At 39.1% G+C, this 24,879-nt stretch overlaps 1 protein-coding gene and 1 pseudogene across 1 annotated transcript; one reads left to right on the top strand and one right to left on the bottom strand.

Annotated features, from left to right (window-relative positions):
- Positions 1-1,902: 1,902 nt before the first annotated feature.
- GSKIP (GSK3B interacting protein) lies at positions 1,903-20,654 on the bottom strand. The gene is made up of 3 exons (XM_008590486.1): positions 20,632-20,654; positions 5,092-5,350; positions 1,903-3,671 (listed from the first exon to the last, which is right to left on the bottom strand). The coding sequence occupies exons 2-3, from the start codon at positions 5,347-5,349 to the stop codon at positions 3,510-3,512; spliced, it is 420 nt and encodes a 139-aa protein (XP_008588708.1). The 5' UTR covers position 5,350; positions 20,632-20,654; the 3' UTR covers positions 1,903-3,509.
- LOC103605888 lies at positions 12,542-22,653 on the top strand (annotated as a pseudogene).
- The last annotated feature ends 2,226 nt before the right edge of the window (positions 22,654-24,879 follow it).

The following is a 24,879-nucleotide window of genomic DNA, read 5'->3' as shown; positions in this document are numbered from 1 at the left end:
CAGAGATTGGAATGATGGGTGTACTAGCCAAGGGGTGCCAAAAACTGTTGGCAACCACCAGAAGCTGGAGGAGAAGCATAGAACAGATTCTCCCCAGAGCCCCCAGTTGGAACCAGCCCTGTGGACACCTTAATTTTGGACTTGTGCCCTCAAGAACTGTGCGAAAATAACTTATGTTATTTTAAGTAACCCAGTTAGTGGTAATTTGTTACTACAGCCCTAGAAAACTAAAACAGATGGTATGCACTGTAGCCTTACCCTATTTTAAGCAGTGTTGTCTTGTCTGAAAGTGTAACCATTGGCCTCACAGAAGTCTGCCCAGAGTGAGCTTAGACTTCTGTGTAGCTCTACAGGACAGCATTAAGATAAATGGGTCCTTCCTGGGGAAAATGATAAAATCATGGCTTCTTTTGAGGACTGGGCGTTTTAAAATGAAGGGCCCCAGCGTCCTCCTTTTGAATAGTTTCATTTTCCAGGGCTAATAAATATGGAGAGAGGTGAGAAAGCTTCATGGGACTCAGGGCCCCCAACTATGTGGAGGCAGCGGCGGAGAGGAAAGAGCTCAGTTAGAAGGTAGGAGAGCTAGGCTCTATGCCCAGGTCCTGCCCCCAACTCTGTATGTGGTCTTGGGCAAGTCCCCTCCTTCCTTTCGGCCTCGGTTTCCCCACGTTAAAAGGGGAGGAATCAGGGCTGGATCTGCCATCTTCAAACACCTGGGCTTCCAGGTGGGCACAATTGTCTATCCCGGGTGCGGGCTGGGGTCCAGGGGGCATCGACGGTGCCTGGGACACTAGACCCTCCCTTCGGTGAGGCCCGACAGCGTCCGGTGGCCGGGCCCTCGCTGGCTTCGCTGGCCAGGGGCGCAGAGGGCTGGGGTCCGGCTCTGAGCCGCCGCCGCCGCTCACCTTCCCGATGTTTCCGCTGCTGTAGGTGTCCAGCAGGTTTATAAACACCCTCTGGATCCGGATGACTTTCTCCGTCGGGGCAGCAGCTTCCTCTTGAGCCATGGTGGGAGCCTCGCTGGTTGCTAAGGCGAAAGCGTCCCGTCAGTTGCCAAAGAGGCGGGTCCAGTCCTGCTCTCTGGGGGCGGGGCTCCGGGCCCGAGGCTGCCCCTTCTCGGTCCGCGGCGTGGGCGCCGCGCGGTGTCCCCGTCCGAGTGCTCTTCTCCGTAGCCCGGCGCGTGCAGCCTGGGTCTCACTCTGCCCTGCCACCCGCCCATTGTTCTCATTTATTTTTTTCTTACTGATTTGTAAGTTATTTATTTTTAATTTTATTATTTTTTTGGCAGCTGGACGGTATGGGAATCCAAACCCTGGCCTTAGTGTTACTATACCGCGCTCTAACCAGCTGAGCTAACTGGCCAGCTTCAAGAATTATTTACTTAAAGTTTTTTTCTTTTTCCTTTAGAAGTGAAAGCAAGGCTTAATTTTTCTGGTTAAATTATTTAAACAGTATAGGTAAAATGGAGGGTTTTTTTTTTTCTTTTTTCCGTGTCCGGCAACGGATCGCAACCCTCGGTGTTGCGCCTGCACCCCGCTCAGCCAGTGAGCGGGAACCGGTCAAAATGGAGGTTTTAATATCTAGGTTCTTTGTATATGTGTGTAGTTTTATTTACTTATTTATTTATTTTTCAAAAGATGACCGGTAAGGGGATCTTAACCCTTGACTTGGTGTTGTCAGCACCAGGCTCACCCATTGAGTTAACGGCCATCCCTATACAGGGATCCGAACCCGTGGCCTTGGTGTTATCAGCATCACACTCTCCTGAGTGAGCCATGGGCCAGCCCTATTTGTGTAGTTTTACTAATGTCCTCTCCCTGTTTCTCTTTCATCCTAATAAAAAGAGCAACTCACTTCAAATCAAAATGTAACAATTTCAGAATTCAAAATGGAAACAGAAGCTCTTGGAATAAATCGTTTATCACAAAATGAACAATTTCAATTTTCAAACACTTTTCTTCATACTTAACTCAAAATGAGTAAACAGAATTTTATTCAAACTTTACAAATATAATTTACATTTAGCCTGAGATTAATCATTAAAGTTCACCTGAAGTTAGACTTCATTGCCCAAACAGTTAATAAGCATCTGAAAATAAAGATGAAAATGAACATGCATTACAAAAAATAATTAAAGCATTCCAAATAAGTTTGACAATGCATAATGACACAAACTGAACTTTAAGTTGCTCTGGTCCACATGATCTTCGGAGCCTAAAAGTACCTATTTTTAAATAAACAAATCTGCAATGACAAATTTATGAAGTTGTGTCCAGATGCAGAATTTTAGTTCAACATTCCTACAGCAGCTGCTTTAGGCAATTTAAAAAAACATAACTCCCCAAATCCTTATTGTTCAACATGTACTTGAAAACATGCAGCAGCATGGTACAATTTATTAGGTTTATAAATATCGGTACCTGTAATAAAATATAAAATACAGAGTATCCATTTTTCAAATATTAAGTCTCTGAATGCTTCATTCATCCTTTGGTTTCAAACCTATTCAGTGCACTCATATTGCATTGTACATTTAGCACTGAGACAGAACACTGTACATCTGTTGGGGAAGGAGGGGTGCTGTGGGAATAACAAAGCACTACATTATAGAAGGTAAAAGTTGAAGCAAAAATACTTTCTGAATATACACTATATATTATGTAAACAAACATTCAGAATAAGAATCAACACAGGCCAAAATATTGTTTTCTAGGAAACCAGAATCTTTCTTTTAAATCACACACATTGATGATGCTTTTTGTTAAAAAAAGAATGGAACCTGTTCCTGTATTTGCTTATGTGCTTTAGGTTATCTTGGAAACAAGTAATTATTACATTCATTTGCTAACGGTTTTATCCTCTGCTTAGTTGGCTGGCTGTTGCAAATAAGGAATAAGAACTATTTCAGTACCTGTTTTGCACTTAATACTAGTTAAGTAATATATACTTAATTAACCTTTATCAATCCATATTACTAATATAAATAGATTAAGTGAAGCAGTGAATTTCAAAATTTGTGCAGGGGAAACTAGTTGATAATTTGTTTCCAATAAGGCTAATAGCAAAATAATTACTATAGAGTCAGTCCAAGCTAGTAGTAAACGCCTGATTTAGCAGGCTGAATCAAAGTTAGTAATTAGAATTACCTAATTTCAATATTGTTGTGCAAATCCTATGTAACTTCCTATGTAAAAGAGAGTGCTGGCAGCATCAAAGCCCTATAATAAGAGAATGAAATACTGATTAGGTTTTGAAATGCAGAGATAAATGAAAAAATTTGAATGTGTTAATGATGGTGTCATAGGAATGGCCTCTGAATTCCCTTAATGAATAAGAAACCAAGACAATTCATTAGTCAATAATGTTCTGAGTCAAAAGCCTAAATTTGAAGCAAGTGATAAAGACACAAAACCAAAAGTGCATTTTCTACTATGACATATGCAAGAATTTCAAGCTTTTTGTCAACATTCTGTACCAGCAGCAGCCCCCTCTGAAAGGAAAAAGCTTAGTCATGACTGTCCATCCCTTTTCAAAGCTTCCAGTCTGTGAAGGAGTGCGTTTCCAAATGCTTCCCGGTAAGCGGGGCTGAGCGTATCCAACAAGGAGTAGACTGTTTCGTGGTAGGGAGTCTGTAAATGATCATCTACCTGGTCAAAAGCATAACCTACCACCTAGAAGAGAAATGCAACAGTGAATTAAGTAATTAGTTTTCATTTTGGTACAGAAAACAAAACCCAAGTGTTTATATAGGTCATTTTTTTTTTTGTTTCCTTAGAAGCTGACCAGTAAGGGGATCTTAATCCTTGACTTGGTGTTGTCAGCACCACGCTCTCCCAAGTGAGCAACTGGCCATCCCTATATCGGGATCCAAACCGTTGGCCTTGGTGTTATCAGCACCACACTCTCCCAAGTGAGCCACGGGCTGGCCCCTGCCCTACTCTCTTTGACAAAGCAGGCTGGTCAGTCAGTGAATGCCCCCATTGGTTCAATGCCAGTGGCTGTGCTGAGACCTTTCTGGCCTGCTTGCTGGCACAGGGAATGCTGACGAGAAGATCAATCTCCAAGATAATTTTTTCCGTGTCCGGCAACGGATCGCAACCCTCAGTGTTGCCCCCGTACCGGACCGGGACCGGCAACGGGATCGCAACCCTCGGTGTTGCTCCTGCGCCTCGCTCAGCCAGTGAGCGGGAACCGGTCTGTATGTGGGATCTGAACCCTCGGGCGGGAGCGCCGCCGCGCTTCCCAAGCGGCGCACTATCCAGTACGCCACCGGGCCGGCCCCATAGATCATTTTCTAATGACACTATTATTCAATCAATAGTTAGAATATTCACATTTTTAATACAACCTTTAATATTTGAGCAATTTATTATAACACAGGAATACCACCAGCAAAATGCTCCCTATAGAATTATTTTTTCAAGATTTAAAAGGTTTGATTCACCCATTCCTGCTCCTACAAGGAATTTAGAGGAATTTTAAAAACTACACAAAAACAGTATTTCATTTTTGTATTCCCAAACATGCTTCTGTTTTTTACCCTATTTAATCCCACATATAATGAGGGTCCACTATATTAAGGTATCATGATAGATAATATATTATTAATTCATATTTTTATCATTATTTATTTATTTGAGACTACTTCTATAAAGAATTCTAGAAATGATTTCCTAGAAATAATTGCAAAACATTAAGCAGAGAATGAATAATTTTGGTTGAAACATTTAGCTACAGATGAGAAATAAATTAGCTTTGTAGGTGATGATTAAAACAAAATACACTGCAAATCAAATGTTTTTTTCTTTTTTCTTTAAAAAAAAAAAAATCAATTTCCTTGGATCCCTATACCGGCCAGCTGCCAAAAAAAAATAAATAAATAAATAATATCCAACTTCCCCATGTTGATCAAAAGATTTAAAATTAATAAAAATTCCTAGGAAATAAGTTTTCTTTAAAAATTATTTTTGGAAATTACTGAGTGTCCAGTTCTCATTTTTCATCTTTCCCTTTCCCACTCTCCCCACCAATCTCCTTTTAATAAGGTGGTAAAGATATGATTTTTTTTTTCTAAGAAGAAAAGTATGTTACCTTAAGTCCTGCTTCAGTGAGTTCCAGGCAGTATCTGTTTCTTTCCTTCGTTTCCACATTAATATAGGCCACATCATCTGCACAGCGCAGGCTTTTTGAGACAAACATGTTGTTAACAGCAAAGAGAACATCATTTACCACTGCTTCAGCTTCGAGCCTCATGTCTTTCATATCAGTTCCTTCAAAGCCATTAAGCTCTGAACCTTCTTCAAATCCTGACATACTGCTTAGTTCCATGGGATTATAGTCTGTTTCCATTCTGCAAAAAAGTAGATAGAAAATTTGTTTATGGAAAGACATTCAAAATATGACCATTTAATTAAAATTAGCTATGCCTTACAATTGCTACTCATTATAAAACACTAATTAGCTAATCTCTTTTAGAAAAAATATTATGTTAAACCATTTCCAGTAGTTTATATAGCAAAATTACAGACACCTATGGATTTTCTAAAAAAGGATTTGTATTCTCCACTTACACCTAAAAGGTTAATTCCCATATTGATAAACATTTAGAATATTACAGTTTTTTTTTTTTTGGTAGCTGGCTGGCCCAGAGATTGCAGTCCTTGACCTTGGTGTTATAACACTGTACTCTAACCAGCTGAGCTAACTGGCCAGCCCTACAATCTTACAGTTTTTAGCTATTTTGAACAATGCCTCAGTAAAAATTCTAGTGCATACTTTTTAAAAATTGAAATGTAAATGATTATACATATTTGTGGGGTACATATTCATTTTTAAATGTATAATTATTTTTCTAGGATAGATATTTAGAACTGGTATTACTTAGTCAAAGGGCATGGTCATTTTAACTTTTACTAGACACTGCCAATTAGCTATTCAAAAAATGGCTGTGCTGATTTATACTCTTCTAATAGAATATGAGACTTTACTCTTTTTGACCACATTCTTTCCAAACCTTTTAAATTTATGCCAATTTGATAGGCAAAGAATGATAGCTCATTGTTTTAATATGTATTTCCTTGAGTAAACATCTTTAAGGATGTTTATAGGATAATTTTAGTTCCAAGATTATACAGTTGTAAAAAGAAATGGAAATTAACCCAAGTCATCTGAAATCGGAGTTTAAGTCCTTATCTACCACAGTACACTATCTCTCAAAAGTTCCTTTTATGACATCTGGATTTAAGGTTTTGCTTATTAAGAGGCTTTCCCTATCCCATGTTACATTCAAAAAATCCCCTAAATTGTCTTCTAAATTCTCATTCTATCTGTATTCAACTCTTTGAACCATCTGGGATTTATTTTGTATGGCTTTTTTACCGAATGAATAGCCTACTGTCCCAAAACCACTTACTAAATAACTCATCTTTTCATGACTTATTTGAACTGGCCCAAATATTATATTTTGAAAAATCTTATTTCTCATGTTACCTTGATCCAATACTACTGCCAGTCTGCTAGCTCTTCTTCTGTGACTGAGGTTAGAAAGGATTTTCTTGGCAGTGAATATTGTTAAAATTTGAAATGTATCAATAAGAAATTGCTTTGGAATATAAGAAGGGCTTTCCAGAACAAGATATTGTGCTTTCTTTTTATCTGAAAGACTTTAAAAGTAAGTTAAGATTTTTATTTCTCTGATATGGATTAAGGATCCACTGTCTTGAATGTAGCACCACTCTCACTCAGTATTCAGTAAACATTCATTTCCTTTCTACTTGAGCTCTGTGGTCAAGGTCTAGGTCCCTCCTCTCCACCCTCCCAATTAGACTTGATGAGTAATAAACTCATTTTTTAAAAGGAGCCTTAACAACTTTTTTTCTGATAATGTTGACAACTTCTATGAACATTTATTTATACCATATCTGTTACATCATTCTTTTTCTGAAATTATTAACTTGTGCCCTATTTGTGTGATATCCGAAATCCTTTAAGTTCATGGTTCTCAGCCTCAGCTGCTCTTTAGAATCACCTGGGAGAGCTTATAAAAATACAAATGCACTGACCCCACTGCAGAGAAATGGAATCAAAATCTCTGGGAGACATGTGGGTTCTCAGCCTCAGCTGCTCTTTAGAATCACCTGGGAGAGCTTATAAAAATACAAATGCACCGACCCCACTGCAGAGAAATGGAATCAAAATCTCTGGGAGACATGTGTTTTTTCAGAGCTCCTGAGTGATTCTGGTGTGCAGCCAGTGCTCTAAATTATCAGCAAAAATCTTTAGGAGCTACAGTCCCTATAGCTGCATGTCATATGCATATTATAAAAATCAAAACTATTTGTTAAAGGCAATTTAAGATAAACTATGTAAAGCTATTTTTAAAAAATTACATAAGCAAACGTATAAATAATGTATTCCTCCAATCCTATTTCAACTAATGATATGTATCTCGTCTCCAATAGCATTTTACAGAATTAGTTACTACTAACAATACAAGGTAATTATACAATTACCAATTATTGCTGGAGCAATTTGTCAGGTAACTGAAATCTAAAATTGACTTAATGTATACAAAAATAAAAATACTTGATTTTCTAAAAATTTCTACCTTATTCTAAAAATAATCAATACACTGCTTAATATTATATATGATATTATATATAAGAAATGGGCCTATTTTATTTTTTTACAAAGTTAGTTTTCGATTTGGAAATGTGACCGCCCACTATAAATATCTTAACATCATGAATATCAAACATCTTTATTTTGCTTAAGTAATCAAGCACCTCCATTATGGATGTCAGAAATAATAATCATTATGTGTAAAATATGTTTATATGAGAAAGCCTGACAGCTTATAAAGTTTTATTTAGGCAAGAGTCGAACTCATTGCAATTAGCACCTTAATGATGGGGTATGATGAAGAATCCAGTACTAGAATGGAAGAAATCCACACAGGATAGTAATGTAGGTCACCAAACTCTTGCTGTGTAAGCTTTTTTATTTTAATTTTTAAAAACATTTTTGTACCAAGCTTCAAAAATGAGAAAGACACCTTTCCTAAGACAGTGAACTTTAGAAGATTTTCTCTGAAATGTCTTTGAATGATGTATAAAATTCAGAACCTTTGATGATGATTCATATAAACTAAAATGATAGATTTTATTATTACTATTATTATTTTTTCCTTTTTGTCTTTTTTACTGACCAGTAATGGGATCGCAACCCTCGGTGTCGCGCCCGTACCGGGGACTGGCAACGAGATTGCAACCCTCAGTGTTGCGCCCGCACCGCGCTCAGCCAGTGAGCGGGAACCGGTCTCCACATGGGATCCGAACCCTCAGCGGGAGCGCCGCTGCGCTCCCAAGCAGCACACTCTCCAGTGCGCCACCGGGACGGCCCAGATTTTATTACCGAACCCTCAGCGGGAGCGCCGCTGCGCTCCCAAGCAGCGCACTCTCCAGTGCACCACCGGGACGGCCCAGATTTTATTACTGAAGCATTATACAAATTAATAAAATTTTTAGCTATTACTTCATATGATGCCCTCTTCCCCTACTGAGTAAAGTAACCAACCAATTTGGCCAAGACTGACACTAATCTCCAATTACAGACTTGTAAACTAGTCACATGGAATTCTTCCTGGGACACTAGTCCAAGGATGATGCTGACAAAAGGAAAAGAATAGTCAAGAGATTCACAGAAAAACGTAACCAAAGCCCATTCTGGTTTACCAAGCTTTGCACTTCTAATTTGTTGGAGCCAATAAATTCTCATTCTTTTACTGGCAACAGAAATCGTTCCAACTAGTTTAGGAGTCTACCCAAAATGAAAAGCAGTAATTGATTTATCTCTATAACAGCCTTATGAAGGTAAAAAAAAGTTTAGAAAATGGAACCTTGATGATGATGATGATGATAATGATGATATGCTGATGAATATTTTTGTGCCTGTCTTGTAGAAAGTGCTTAATAAGAGCTCTGTAAAATTTGAATATCAAAATGTGTCCGTATTGGTTTCCTGTGCTACTGTAACAAAGTATCACAAACTTGGTGGCTTAAAACGGCACACATTTGTTGTCTTACTGTTCTGGAGGTGAGAAGTCAAAAGTTAGGGTGTTATCAGGGCTGTATTCCTTCTGGAGGCTTCAGAAAACAATCTGTTTTCCTGCCTTTTCTGGAGGCCATCTGAATTCTTTGGCTTATGGTCCTTTCCCCTATCCTCAAAGCGCATCACTCCAACCTGTGGTTCTGCGGTCAGGTTTCCTTTTTCTGACTCTTCACACCACCTGTATCCTTCTAATAAGGACCTTTGTGATTACACTGGGCCCACATGGACCCAATTCAGGATAATTTTCTGAATCAAGGCCATTAACTTAATTGCACCTGTAAAGTTCCTTTTGGCATAAAAGGTAATATATTCACAGGTTTTGGGGAATAGGAGATGGACATCATTGAGGGGCTAACGTTCTGTCTACCACAGTGTTTATACTCTATCATCAGGAAAAGAGTATGAAGGTTGTCAAAGAGATTTCTGCCCTTCCTTTTTTTTGAGGGTCCTAATTTACTTTTAACAAACACATTGTATGGGCAGTGTAAGGTGCTAGACAGTTTACATGGTTCTCTTAAAAGAGGCCCAGAATACTTGCCAAGCTCCCTGCCTTCTGTAGAAAGATTGCTTAATTATAGGTTTCATGCTTTGTACTCTAACTCTAGCATCATAATCACAGCAAATATGCTGGGGATAGGTGTTTCAATTAAAGGCACCATCTCAAGGCTGGCAAGGGGCTTATGCATGTCCTGAGTCAAGAGCTCTGTCCAATCTCTTGATTCTGGATGGTGACCGGCCTGTCTAATCAGAGTCTCTCTTGAGGAGTTTGAAAACATTAAGTCAGCTGGTGATGACAGAATTACAGAAGCAGGCAGAGAGCAATTGGGTGGCCATACTGATGGAGCACTAGAGAAGCAGTTTCTATATTTTTGATTACGTACCTCAATAAGTCAAAATATTTTGAGCACCTTATTTTATGTATTTACATACATATTCTACCACAATTAAAACATTAAAAATATGTAAATAAGTGAGTATAACAAAATTTATTGTACATTTTGAAATAGCTCGAAGAGAGGATTTTGAATGTTCTCAACACAAAGAAATGATAAATGTTTGAGATGATGGATATGCTAGTTACCCTGTTTTGATCATTATACATTTTATACATGTATCGATACCCCACTCTATACCCCATAAATATATACATATATACATAAATACATATATACATATGTACATATATACATATATGTACATATACACACATACATAAATATATATAGAACACTCTATACACCATAAATATATATAATTATTACATGTCAGTTTTAAAAATTTCCAACTTCTAGAAGAAAACATAGGGAAAACACTTCAGGACATAGGACTGGGCAAAGATTTTATGAATTAGACCTCAAAAGCACAGGCAACAAATGCAAAAATAAACAAATGGGATTGTATCAAACTAAAAAGCTTCTGTACAGCAAAGAAAACAACCGAGCGAAGAGACAACCTGCAGAATGGGAGAAAATGCCTGCAAACTATGCGTCCAACAAGGGATTAATAGCCAGAGTATATGAGAAACTCAAACAACTCAATAGTAAAAAAACCCAAGTCATCAGATTAAAAAATGGGCAATTCTGAATAGACATTTCTCAAAAGAAGACATACAAATGGCCAACAGGTATATGAAAAAATGTTCAACATCAACATCACTAATTGTCAGAAAAATGCAAATCAAAACCATAATGAGATATCACCTCACGCCAGTTAGATTAGAATGGCTATTATTAAAAAGGCAGAAAATAACCAATGTTGGTGAGATGTGGAGAAAGAGGAACTATTAATATACATTGTTGGTGGGAATGTAAATTAGTACAGCTATTATGGAAAACAGTATAGAGGTTTCTCAAAGAACTACACAGAGAACTACAATATGATCCAGCAATCCCACTACTGAGTATATATCCTAAGGAAAGGAAATTAAAATGTTTAAAGGGATCCCTGCAGTCCCATGTTTAACGAAGCTCTATTTACAACAGCCAAGTTTTGGAACCAACCTAAATGTCCAGCATCAGCTAGCTGATTTGATAAAAGAAAATGTGGTATATATACACATGGAATACTACCCAGCCATAAAAAAGAATGAAATTCTGCCATTTGCAACAACATTGATGAGCTTGGAGAAAATTATGTTAAGTGAAATAAGCCAGGCACAGAAAAAGAAATACTGCATGTTCTCACTTGTGTGGAAACTAACAAAGTTGATCTCACAGAAGTAGAGAGTAGAAAAGGGGTTACTAGAGACTGGTAAGGGGAGAAAGTAGGGGGGATGGGGAGAGGGTGGTCAATGGATACAATATTATAGAGAGACAGAAAGAATAAGATCAAATCAATATAGGGAGACTACAGTCAACCACAAATTACTGTACAACTGCTACTAGCTAATTGAGAGGATTGTGAATATTTCTAACACAAAGAGGTGACAAATGTTTGAAGTGATGGATATGCTAATTACCCTGATATGATCATTGCACACTGTATAAATGTACCCAAATCTCACTGTACTCTATAAAAATATACAATCATCATGGGTCAATTAAGAAAAAAAAAAAAAGAGTAGAATAGCAGTTATCAGAGACAGGGAAGGGGAGGGAGTAGGGAGAGGGGAAGGGGGAGAGACTGGTAAATGAGTACAAAGTTACAGTTAGATAGGAAGAATTAGTTCTGGTGCTTTAGGGTGACAATAGCTAATAATATTGTATTGCTATTTCAAAATAGCTAGTCATAACCACAAAGAAATGATAAATGTTTAGGAGACTGCTGTGGATTGAATTGTGTCCCCTAGGTTCCATGTATTAGAAATTCAACCCCCACTGTGACAGTGTTAAGACAGTGGGGAATCATATTACGGTAACTAAAAGGTGGGGCCTTGAAGAGGTGGTTAGGTTGTAGGACCATGCTCAAGTAAGTGGATTAATAAGTTGATGGTATAACGGTGATCATAGGTGTGGCTCTGAGGACTTTAAAAGGAGAGCACATGAGGGGCTCTCTCTCTCTGCTCTGCCATTCTGCCATGTGAGACCCCTGTGTCATTGTTACCACCAAGGTCTTCACCAGATGTGTTCCCTGGACTTCGGACTTCCCAGCCTTCCAAACTGCAAGTAATAAATTTTGTTTTCTTACAAATTACCCAGTCTCAGGTATTTTGTTATAAGCAACGAAAATGGTCTAATAGAGTGATACATACACTAGTTACTCTGATTGGATCATTATATAATATAAACATACATTGAAACAACAAATTGCATCCCATAAAACTGTACAATTAAAAAATAAATAAATAAGAAGAGCAAAAAAAAATGTTTTCTTGCCCCACCCAAATAAATACAATCCCAAAGAAACACATACATATGCATAGAAAGAGAAAGTAAAAATGCAATACAGACATATTTTCTTCTTAATTCTCAATGGATTATCTGCGTACCCAACTATGGAAGCCTGTACCATTGAAGATAAGGAAATACATGCCCATTTCAGCAAAGAGACAACTACTAGAATTACTACTGACACATCAGAGCTGCTGTCAGGTTACCAGAATGGTTCACCCATCAACATGAATCATGTAAAAATCTTTGGTTTTCCTTTGTGTAGGCAAAATAACTTATTAGAAATTCTAGGTGAACATATAAGAAATGTAGATGAACAGAACTTTCTGTGATGATGGAAATGTTCATCATTGATGCTGTCCAATATAGTAGCTAACCACATGTGGTTACTGGACACTTGAAGTTTGGCCAGTGTGACAGAGGTACTTAATTAATTAATTAAAATTTTTATTGAATCAAAATTGACTATATTTTTGGGATTCAACATTGAGATATGTTGATCAAATCAATATTACTAGCATACATATTGTTACAAATCATAATTGTTCTTTATGCCCCTTGTCCAACCTCTCCCCATCCCCCTTTCTCTCCCCCCTCCCCCCTCTAATTACCCTAGATTTCTTTTCTCCCTCTGAAAGAATAATGGTTACTCTGTTGATTTGTTGCCTACATGATCTGTCCAATGCTGAGAGATATGATCAGTACCCCAATATTATCACAGAGCAGATGCTTCTTCTGTCACTCTGAAATGGGCTTTGTGGTGAAAGACATCTTCTTCTTTTCTTTATCTCTGCTGGTGACTCTCCTTGTGTCAATGAACTCCAGTGGCTGGCGGACCATCTGCATGGTGGTTGTGGTGTCTAACTGCTTTTGTGGCAGCAATAGTTATTGTGGTGGCTGTGGTGGGCCACTCACATAGAGGTGATGTTTTTGGCATGCTCCTTGGTGCTGGCAGTGTGCCAGGTTGTGGGAAGAGGGGTCTGGTCTCTGACTCCAAGCCTTGGGTCCCCAGGTGGGCCCCAAGGCACTGGCGCTGTGTGCCTGGTTGTGGGAGGGCAGTCCAGTCCCCTTCTCCATGCCTCGGGTCCCCATGTGGGCCCTGAGGCACTGGCGCAGTGTACCTGGTTGTGGGAAGGGGGGGGGGGCTGGTCCATTTCTCCATGCCTCAGGTCCTTAGGCAGGCCCCAAGGTGCTGATGGTATGAGTGGTTGTGGGCAGGGGTCCAGTGCCCAGCTCCATACCTCATGTCCCCTGGCAGACCCCAATGTGCTGGTGGTGTGCCTGGGCCAGAACTAATTTTTTGTCCTTTGCTTACTTCTAAAATGGGGGAACTTCCTGTGGGAACCAGAACTTGAGCTGTGTTGTTGAGCTAAATTGCTGCTTTGCTGCTGTTTCCCTAGGGAAGAGTTGTTGTGCAGCTCAGGGTTTAATGGCTGACCTTACAGGTACTTTGGGTTCTCCAGAGTCCTGGTGCACCTGGGTTGTGTAGAAACTCTGATGTGGGCCTGCGTTTTTTCATCAAACTGTACCCCATGCAATTCTATATTCCTGATCAGTCTCCTCTGAGTGGTCCTGCACTGATTGGGGGAGCAGATGAGCTGTCCTTGCTGTGTCCCAGTGTTCTCCTGGTGGGCCTATCTCCCCCACTGCCTGTGCTCCAAACACTTCCCATGGGGTGGGCCCTGTGCCAGTCTCTTGCAATGACTCACCAGCCTCTGAATGGCTCCCCTTTTTCAGCTGTTCTGGCTCCTTGCCCCTGCATGGGTCCTCAGGAACCCTATTAGTGACCATGCTGTCCCAGGGGCCACTGAGGCCCTCTTCTCCCCTGCCGCCTCCAAGTAACACCATCTGAAGGGCACAGCTGCGGCTTCTGCCAGCTACTGCTCCATGTGCTCAGCAGTACCAACTTTAAAGCAGCCATGGCATGAAACACTTCAGAGTTTTTTCTTTCTCTCATCGTGGTTTCTCCTGCCTTCATAAACTCTGTAAGTCTCTCCTCTTCTTTCCCTGAGCTCCAGCAGCTCCAGCTTGGCTGATGTTTCATTTTTATAGTTGTAAATTGGTTGATTTGTGGGAGAGAATGACACTGGGGACCGTCTATTCCGCCATCTTGACCTAAACCTCTCCCTCATTTTAAAATTCTGTTTAATTTTTATTCTTTTAAATTTAAATAGCTAGTGGCTACTGCATCAGAAAGCACAGGTTAGATCCCTGTGTGTATGTATTAGTCTGTTTCTGTTGCTTATAACAAAATACATGCAGCTGGATAATTTGTAAAGAAAACAAAACTTATTGATTATAGTTTCATAGGCTGGGAAGTCCAAAGTCCAAGCAACACATTTGGTGAAGGCCTTGGTGGTGGCAACAGTGATGGCAGGGTATCACATTGTGAAAATGGTGGAGCAGAGAAAGCAGAGGGCAAGAAAAAGAAGAAACTACTCTGCTGGAATTTTATGATAAAATACTTCCACTCCCCAGGTCTCTCAAGTACCCCAACCCCCAATCATAATGTCACTGCTTCGAAAAGTTTAATTGTGAAAACAGGTTTTGTTCTGTATGATCTTTTCTTCTGACTCTGGTCCTTGGTAAACTAGCCTCTCCACTATGCTGCAATTCTCTACCCTCGTTAATGGATGATACCGCAGAATTGACATTTCAAGACATAAAGGGAGAGGACAAATGGAGCATCCTGTGAACCCTATTCTAAGCAGTTTGTAAAGAAGTTCACCAAGTAATGGGGGTTAGGAAGGGAATACGGTGCTTGGACATATGTGGCACATAAATACACGAACTTGAAGGGAAATGCTATATCCAGCCTTAGGTGTCAAGTCAACTCAAAAACAGCTGAAGAGGACAGAACCCACAGCATCTGCTGAACTTCTGGTGGCTCTATCTGGGTTCTGAGTTACCCAAGACCAACCAAAAGTCTTGCATTTTGGTCTGTCCTAGAATTAACCATTGGGCTACCTGTTAGCTCAGTTGGTTAGAGTGCAGCCTTATAACAGCAGGGTCATAGGTTCAAATCTCTGTACCGGCCAGCTGCCAAAAAAAAGACCTAGAATTAACCAAAAGTCTATAATTTAATGTGACAAATGGATGACTGACTCAAAAGTAGACTTTATTTCAGTCTCTCCTGAAAGGACCTTGTCCTTCTGGTAATCTTTGTTTTTTCCTTCTTGGTCGTAATAACTTCGTATAGCATACATTATACGAAGTTATACGAGGCCATCCCTATATAGGATCCGAACCCATGGCAGGAGTGCCGCTGTGCTCCCAGTGCCACACTCTCCCGAGTTAGCCATGGGGTCAGCCCAATCTTGTCTATTTAGACTCTAAGTCTATTAATCAAATATCATAATCCACTGTGTATCAATATATCTAGCATTTTTTATAAGCACTAGAATACCAATTAAAGATGTCTACTGGTAACTTACAGTCTATTTTGAGAAATAAGACAGGCACATGAAATATTTACACATATATTATTGCCACACATACACATCATAATTACAACTAAAGAAATGTACTTAATTGTAAGTGGCTGATAATTACAGAAATAAAGATACATCTTGGTCCTACTACAAACTCTACCACTAGACTTGTATGAACCTGGGTTGGCCATACAACCTCATTTGGCTCACGGGGGTTCTCATCTATAAAATAAGGAAAATGGACAGAAAATTCTTCACTGTTCTAAGAGCTCTTACTTTCCATGATCTATGACTGGTCTGGAATGAGCACAAATAATTATGGATAAGCAGAAAGGTCTTGAGAGTTGTGAAGGATTTTCATAAGCAACAAAGCTTAAGCAAATGTCTGCACGGGGTGTGGCAGGAGCTGTAAAGAGACTAGCCTAGCTGAAACACAAGAAAAATGTTAACAGAATAATGGATAGGTAGAATAATGGATGTCAGGGTTCGGACATATAGATATGGGAATTTGATTTTGATATAACACGTTGCTTTAAGGCCTTGAGAATGGAAATAATGTTGTTATATATAAAGTGGGTTTCTTATTAGCGGTTTATGGTTGGGTACTGCTTTTTTATCCAATTTGGCAAACTCTATCTTTTATTTGGGGTGGTTAGAACATTTATGTTTAATATGATTACTATAATCATTGATATGCTTGAGCTTAAATATACTATATTACTGTTTGTTTTCTATTTGTCCCATCTATACTATATTTTCTTTTCTGTATTTTTCTGCCTACTTTTGGACTGACCACATTTCAGGATTCTATTTTATATCCTTTGGAGGTTTATTAACTATAATTTCTTGTTGCATGGTTTTGGTGGTTACTTTAGACTTTATAATATATATTTTTAATTTATCACAATGTACCTTCAATTGATATTATACCATTTCATATACAGCATAAGAATCTTAGGGCCAGCCTGTGGCTCACTTGGGAGAGTGTGGTGCTGAAAACACCAAGGCCACGGGTTCGGATCCCATATAGGGATGGCCGGTTAGCTCACTTGGGAGAGCGTGGTGCTGACAACACCAAGTCAAGGGTTAAGATCCCCTTACTGTCATCTTTAAAAAAAAAAAAAAAATCTGATGAGTATACTGTATAGCCTTGTCATATTTTTTACTTCTACAAATGTTAGAAACTTCATAATACATGTTATTTTTGCTTTAAACAGCCAATTATTTTTCAAAAAAAATTGGATAATAAGAAATATGTATTTTATATTTAACCACAGTTAATATTTCTGGTGCTCCTTATTCCTTTGTGTTGATCTGTATCTACATATATGATCTGAATCATTTTCCTTCTACCTGAAGGACTTCCTTTGTCATTTCCCCTAGTGTAGATCTACTATTGATGAATTCTTTCAGCTTTGAAATATCTGAGCAAGTTTTCCTTGCATCTTCATTTTTGTCAGATATTTTTGCTGGGTATAGAATCCTAGATTGACAGTCTTTTTTCCTTACAAGTCTTTAAAGATGTTTCTCTACTATCATCTTGTTTGTATTGTTTCTCATAAGAAAACTAATGTCAATTTAAAATTGAAATCGTTATCTTTGTTCCTCTTGGTGTAATTTTATTCATGCTTTTTTTGCTTGGGGTTCCTTGAGTTTCTTGCATCTGTGGGTTTATAGTTTTCAACAAATTTGGAACAACTCTGGCCATTATTTCTTCACACATTTATCTGTCCCTCCCCTCTCTGGAGACTTTAATTTCATGCATATTAGTTCAAATGAAGGCGTCCTATTCCTCTGCTTTATACATTTTTTCAGTCTCTTTTCTTTGTGTTTCATTCTGAATAATTTCTATTGCTGTGTCTTCAAGTTTGCTAATCTTTTCTTCTACAGTCTCTAATCAATTCATCATTTTAAAAAACATTTCATGTCTCTGCTTAACTTGTTCAACCTTTTCTCTAGTTTTTTGAACATATGAAATACAGTTATAGTTAAGTGTTTTAATGTCCTGTCTACTGATCTTATTGTGTTACTTCTGGATTAGTTTCAATTGAGATTTTTCCTCCTCATTATGGGTTATATTCGGCTACTTTATAGGTCTGGTATTTTTGACTGAATACCAGACATTGTGAATTTGATGCTGAATGTTTTTTATATTCCTATAAATATTATTGAACATTGTCCTGGGGTACAGTTATCTGTAAATAGCTTGAATCTTTTGGGACATGTGTTTAGGCTTTTTTAGGCTATACCAAATCTGCATTTAATCTCTGGTTAATTTTGTCCCACTAGAGGTAAAACCTTTCTGAGTACACTAACCAATGCCCTGTGAATTATGAGGTTTTCCATTCTGTGTGATAGACCAGGAGCTATCCTTAGTCCTGCTATATTTATTTATTTATTTTTGTTCCCTCCTCCACCCTGGTTCTGCTTTAGCTCAGAAAATTGTTTACTCTAATTTGTTTGGGTGGTTCTTTCCCCATACTGTCCTCATAGCCATGTGTTGATCAGTATTCAGTAACAGGCTGGAGGGGGATCCTCTGTATATATCCACATCTCTCTTTCTCTCTGCAAAGCTCTCTACTTTCTAGCACTGTCCTAGCTGCCTTGGCCTTGCTGGGCTCCTAGCTCCATCTTCTCAATTCAGAAAGACCGTCAAGCTTTACCTGGGTTTTCCCTCTCAGTGCCATACCAAGAGCATCACCAGGACATAAACTGGGGTAATAAGGTTATCTCACTTATTTCTTGCCTCCCAGGGATCAATGTCCATTGCCCGATGCCCAAAGTCTTGAAAACCATTGTTACATATATTTTTGCCTACTTTTTAGTTATTTAAGATAGGATGGTCTCTGTTACTCTATCTTGGCCAGAAGTGGAAACCCCACTAGTCAGTTCTGAACTAACTGAAATCCTGTTCCATCAGTTTTTCTTTCTTTGACTTTGGTCTCTCCTATACTACTCTGAACCAACTTTACCATATTGCTGGTTCCGTCATTAATGAATTACATACATTTTGATACATGCTTATCATATGTTTCTATAATACACGTTTTCAACTTTAAAAAATGTCTTTTGACATTACCTTGAAGACTTTTAATCCTTTAAATTTCAGCTCAGACAGGATTCCACAAATGATTTCAAGACAGACTTAATCACTATAACCTCCTTAATAGTATCTCTGCATTGGTATTATCGTACTTATCATATCTCCTTGCAAATAAGTTTTTCTCAGTGCAAATAAGGAATATGGGGGCCTGTGATGTCTATAACACTAGCAAAGTGTTTGGCATAAAGAAGGTATTCACTGAATTTTTTTTTTTTTTTTAAAGATGACCAGTAAGAGGATCTAAACCCTTGACTTGGTGTTGTCAGCACCATGCTCACCCAGTGAGCTAACCGGCCATCCCTATATGGGATCCGAACCTGTGGCCTTGGTGTTATCAGCACCACACTTTCCCAAGTGAGCCGGCCTGGTCCAGCCCTTCCCTGAATATTTTCTGAATGAATAAACCACAGAAAAAATTCTAATGCTGCTTCTCAAGCTGTTACTCAGCTCTGTGACAAGGGGAATGCAAAGCCACAGGATAAACATGGAGACATTCTTAGAAAATTCACATTGTTATAGTATCAATATTATGGAATACGATGCAAAACTGCCTAAAATTTTAAAGGAAAAAACACGAATGTTTATGCTATGGTTTGAAATTATCCCCCAAAGTTCATGTGTTGGAAACTTAATCCTCAATGAAATAGCATTGGTAGGTGGGACCTTTAAGCATGGATTAATATCATCACAGGAGTGGGCTTCCTATCACGAGAGTGTTTGTTATAAAAGCAACTTCAGCCCCCTCTTGCGCACTCTCACTCATCTTCTGCCATGGGATTGACGCAGCAGAAAAGCCCTTGACAAATGTGGGCTTCTCATTCCAGCCTCCAGAACTGTAAGAAATAAATCTGTTCTTTATAAATTACTTGGTCTCAGGTATTCTGTTATAGCAGCACAGAATGGACTAAGACAGTTTGGAAGTCTCAAGTCATGTCCTCTTTAGGTTATACCCCCATACTGCTAGGGTTTCTTTTGCCTCTTATAGGAATACTTGAGTGAGGAACATTTAAGTGAAAAGTTGAGAAGTACTGTCCTAACTAAAGGAATTAATTTAAAAAGTTAGAAATTCCAGGAACTGTGTCTGGCAGTATAAAGTTAATAGAAAGAGGCAGGAGCTGGTATAAGGTTGGAAGGTTAGTGCTGAGTCAGGCCTTCTCTAAGTTTTATTTGTTTGTTTATATATATATGTGTATATATATATATTTGGTCACACCTTTATTACTGGCACCTTTAAGTTTTTATAACTCTTTTTACTTCAGTTATGCTATTGTTCTTTCTTAAAAGTTAAGGTAATTATTATTATTATTTTTTTCTAGGATCCGAACCCGTGGCCTTGGTGTTATCATCACCGCACTCTCCCGAGTGAGCCATGGGCCAGCCCAAAAGTTAAGGTAATTATTGACAGTGGCTTTAATTTTTTAATATTCTATTTTTTCTACAGTGACAAGAAAATGTATTATGTTTGCAATAAAAAACTATTAAAAATGTGATATATTGGAAAGTATAGGATGTAGGAAGCAGAAACATTTTTCTTAGAGAAACCAGGCTATTATTAAGATAGTTAAAAATAACTGGTAGCTAAACTAACCAGTAGTGTCAGTTTCAAATGAAATAGAGGTTTGAATTAATCTGCATTTCAAACAACTGTTTTGGGGCCGACCTCGTGGCTCACTCGGGAGAGTGCGGCTCTGGGAGCGCAGCGGTGCTCCCACCGTGGGTTCGGATCCCATATAGGGATGGCCGGTGCGCTCGCTGGCTGAGCACGGTGCGGGCGGTACCAATCCAAGGGTTGCGATCCCCTTACTGGTCACAAAAAAGAAAAAAAAAAACTGTTTTGAAAGTAAAGATGAATAAAGTTGATTAATTTTGGTAGCTTTCAGGCATTATTTTGAAATGTCAGAATCATTTGTAGTACTAAAAATACAAAGTACTTTTCTTTTTTTTTTTTTTTTAAGTTGACTGGTAAGGGGATCTTAACCCTTGACTTGGTTTTGTCAGCACCATGCTCTCTCAAGTGATCTTGACTGGCCATCCCTATACAGGGATCTGAACCTGTGGCTTTGGTGTTCTCAGCACTACACTCTCCCAAGTGAGCCATAGGCCGACCCTCAGAGTACTTTTAATTCAAGTAAAATGGCTATTTTTCCATTCATACATCAATTTATAAAATTACTTTGCACCCTGATTTCAGCAACGACAGACATACACAACCTAGCAATCAAAAATTGAGGCAAAAGAATTGTATTGTGCTTTTGTTGATTAAGGGCAGGGTGAAGAAATATAGTGCTAATCTGGAAAGTTTTTAAAACTATAAATAAGCAGCAAAACTACAATTCTGTAAACCTTTCCTTCAAAACAAGAAATTGTAAATTAGATTCTAAGGAAAAACTCTCAAAAATGAATGTTAAAAAAAATTCAGAAATTAGTCTTATTTCTATATAATCCCCTAGGAAATAAGGATTATTTGGCAATATATTTAAATAAAGTACATTGTAAATAACATAAAACAAATCGATATTTAAATAGATATATGGGCTGGCCAGTTAGCTTAGCTGGTTAGAGTGTAGTGTTATAATACAAAGGTCAAGGGTTCAGATCCACATACTGGGCAGCTGCCAAAAACAAACAAAAATAGACATTTAAAATAGAAAACCCCACTGCTTTCCATTTAAACTCTAAATTGGTTCTCTACCAGATTTTGAGCAATATTCTGTTGCCAGCACCTTTAAAAATTGGAATAACTTACACTTGCTGTTATTCTGGCAGATTACATCATCTTGTATTAAGTTTCCAAAAATGATTCCTTAAAACATCAAAAATAAATTATTTAGATACCAGCTCTTTCTCTATCTGTTGGTATAATTTGTTTTTGTTTTTGGAGGCACAGGAAAAGCACAAGAAGCTTTTTAAGGGCATGAAGTTCTTCCTGAATTGCAAGGTGTCCTGCGAGTGAGTGCCTAGCCTTTGTCATCAGGAATTTTGGGGAGGATGTGTTCTGGGACAAGTCTTTGCGCATTGGTGCCACTTATGATGTCATGGACTCCTGCAACACCTACCAGATTGTCAACCGGCCTGGGCAGCAGACCTCTGTCACTGGCAGGTAATACAAGCAGCCCTAGTGGGTGTTTGACTCTGAATGCCTGGCTCCTCCTCCCAGTGGCAGGGTACCTTCCCCGGGTGCAGCTGCCCCACACCTTTTGCCTTTTGTGTCCAAGGAGGACAAGGAATACATCCCAACTGAGAAGCTGAAGCTGCTGAATCTGCAGTGGGGAAAGGAACCAGGAAACTTGAATGAAGAGGAGGAGGAAGAGGAAGAAGACAATGAAGGTGATGTTGATGAAGGGGGAGAAAATGAAGAACAGGAGGAAGATGAGGAGGCTGGTTCAGAAAAAGAGGCCCAACTGACAGCCCTGGAGGAGCAGAGAATAGAGGGGAAGAAGCCCAGGGTGACAGTGGGCACTGTGAAGTTGGAGGACAAGCAGTGGCTGGCCCAGGAGGAGGAGAGTGAGGCCAAGTGCCTGGCCATCGTGATGATGAAGAAGCGGAAGAAGTACTTTTCAACAAGATCATATTTGGCAAGAGGAGGAAAATCTGTAGGGACAACAAACTGGCAGAGAAGCAGAAAGCCCACAATGAAGCTGTGAGGTCTGAGAAGAAGGCCAAGAAGGCAAGGCCGGTGTGAGTGCTGGTGGCCCCTCGCTAAGCAAAGGCCAGCTCCCAGCAGCTGCACATGGCAGAGTTGGGCCAGAGGACCTAAACTCGGTGATAGGCCAGTCCCCTCTATTCTCATCCCCTTCCTCCTCTGGCCAGCCCTGGCCCCCTCATGCTACCTGGCTGGGCTGGTGGGCAGCCCTGGCCTCCCTTAGATGGAGCTCCTGCTGGTGTCTGGGCAGAGAAGAGGCCTCTATGCCCAGCCTGATTCTGTGCTCCCAGGAGTAAGTGGCCTGGAGCACAGAGACCTGACTAGTCCCTCAACTGCTGCCCCTGTTCACCCAGACATGGTCAGACCCATGATTCTCAGGGTGCTGTGATGGGGTAAGGGTGAGGATGGGGGGAGCATTTGTTATAAAACGGCTGAACTTTTGCAGCCAATTAGAGGGGAGAGTGATACTGAGAGAACTAAATGAGTGAATATATGGAAAGTGCTTAGAATGGTGCTGGACACCGGTAGGCTCAAGAAATATTATCTGTCAATTATCCTATATTAAAAATAAAATATTTAAAATGTATTTAAAGAAGTGCTAACCCTGAAACTCAAGCTGTTGGACTCCAAGTTCAGCGTTCTTTACATCGCGTAGGGTGGCAACTGCTGCTTTCTTGTATGGTTCTTCCAAGAGCTGAGGGACATGGGAGCCCTGACATCATATTCCTACCTCTGGTGCAAGTCTTAAAAAAAAAAAAAAGTCAACAACAACTCACTGGCTTTTATTTCACATGTTAACATGGATTTCTTTGAAAGATGATTATTTTTGACATGACCTATTAAGCCTCTGGTATATAATTTCTAACTTGTCACTTCAAACCTCTTTATATGATTCATAAAAAGCTGACAATATTTTTTTATTTTTTTATTTTGTCGATATACAATGTGGTTGATTATTGTGGCCCATTACTGAAACAAAAGCTGACAATATTTTTTTATTTTGTCGATATACAATGTGGTTGATTATTGTGGCCCATTACTGAAACAAAAGCTGACAATATTTGGTTAAGTAATTATTTTCATCTTCCTCAATTCATGCCAGGTGTTAACATTTTGTAATATGTACTTTGATAAAACCCAAAAATAGCACTGTGACTTGGGATGAGTTTGTATCCTATTTGAGCTAAAGGTGTAATAATGACAGGTCCTAAACCTTAAAATTTATGCTGAATTCCTCCTAGAAAGCTTAAAATGTACAAGGCAATACACTTAACACTTTGAATGGAGTATGTTTGTTATTGCAAAATCTTCAATTTTTATTTTCCTTTTTGATATCTGAAATTGCAGGCATCCTATGGATAGCCTGAATGTAATTCTATGTTGCAAAGGAAACCACTTTTTTAACAGTTACTGAAAGTCCTAATTGCACCCATTCATCAGAAGTCCAGTTCAAACCTCCCAAGGCTTATTCTAATTCCCCACCAGGTGAGATCCCACCTTTGACTTTTCATACCACTTTGTTTATACTTCTTTTATGGCAAGTACCATGATTATTATCTGCAAAAATGTCTTATTCTCAAAATATATCCAGAATCCAACTGCTTCTAGCCATCTTCACTGCTACCACTTTGGTCCAAACCACAGTCATCTTTTGCCTGGATTACTGCTATGTCCTTCTAACTGATCTTGCTGTTTTCACTTTTGGCCCTCCCACCCCCACATCAGTCTGTTTTCAACACAGCAGTTAGCATGATCCTATAAAACCTTAGGCCAGATTATGTCACTCCTCATCTCAAACCCATCTCACCCAGGGTAAAAACCAAAGTCCTTACAATGGCCTACAAGCCCTATATGACTGCTCCTTCCCCTTTTCTCCCTCAGCTTCTACTCTTTCTTTCACTCCCTCCTGATGCTCCTTGAACTCATCAAGTATGCTCCTGTGACTGGGCCTTGCACTTCCTCTTCCCCCTGCCTGGAAAACAACTCTTCCAGGTACCCAGGTCCCTTGCTTCCCAGCTTTCCCCAAGTCTCTGCTAAAATGTCATCTTATTAAGTGAGACAGGCCTTCTCTTCGCACCCTATATAAAAATGGCAAATCTCTCCTCTACGTCTTTGTTTCCTTCCTACAGCACTTATCTCTATATGGCATATTATCTGATTATTGTCTGTTTCTCCTCCCTTCGGTAAAGTCTAAGCTTCATAAAAGCAGGGACCTATCTGTTCACTGCTGTATCCCCAGCACCCAGCATAGTCCCTGGCACATTG

Source organism: Galeopterus variegatus, unplaced genomic scaffold, assembly GCF_000696425.1.
Source record: "Galeopterus variegatus unplaced genomic scaffold, G_variegatus-3.0.2 Scaffold6147, whole genome shotgun sequence".
Taxonomy (NCBI): Eukaryota; Metazoa; Chordata; class Mammalia; order Dermoptera; family Cynocephalidae; genus Galeopterus; species Galeopterus variegatus.
Note: the sequence above shows the minus strand (reverse complement) of the source record. Positions and strands in the feature narration are given on the sequence as shown.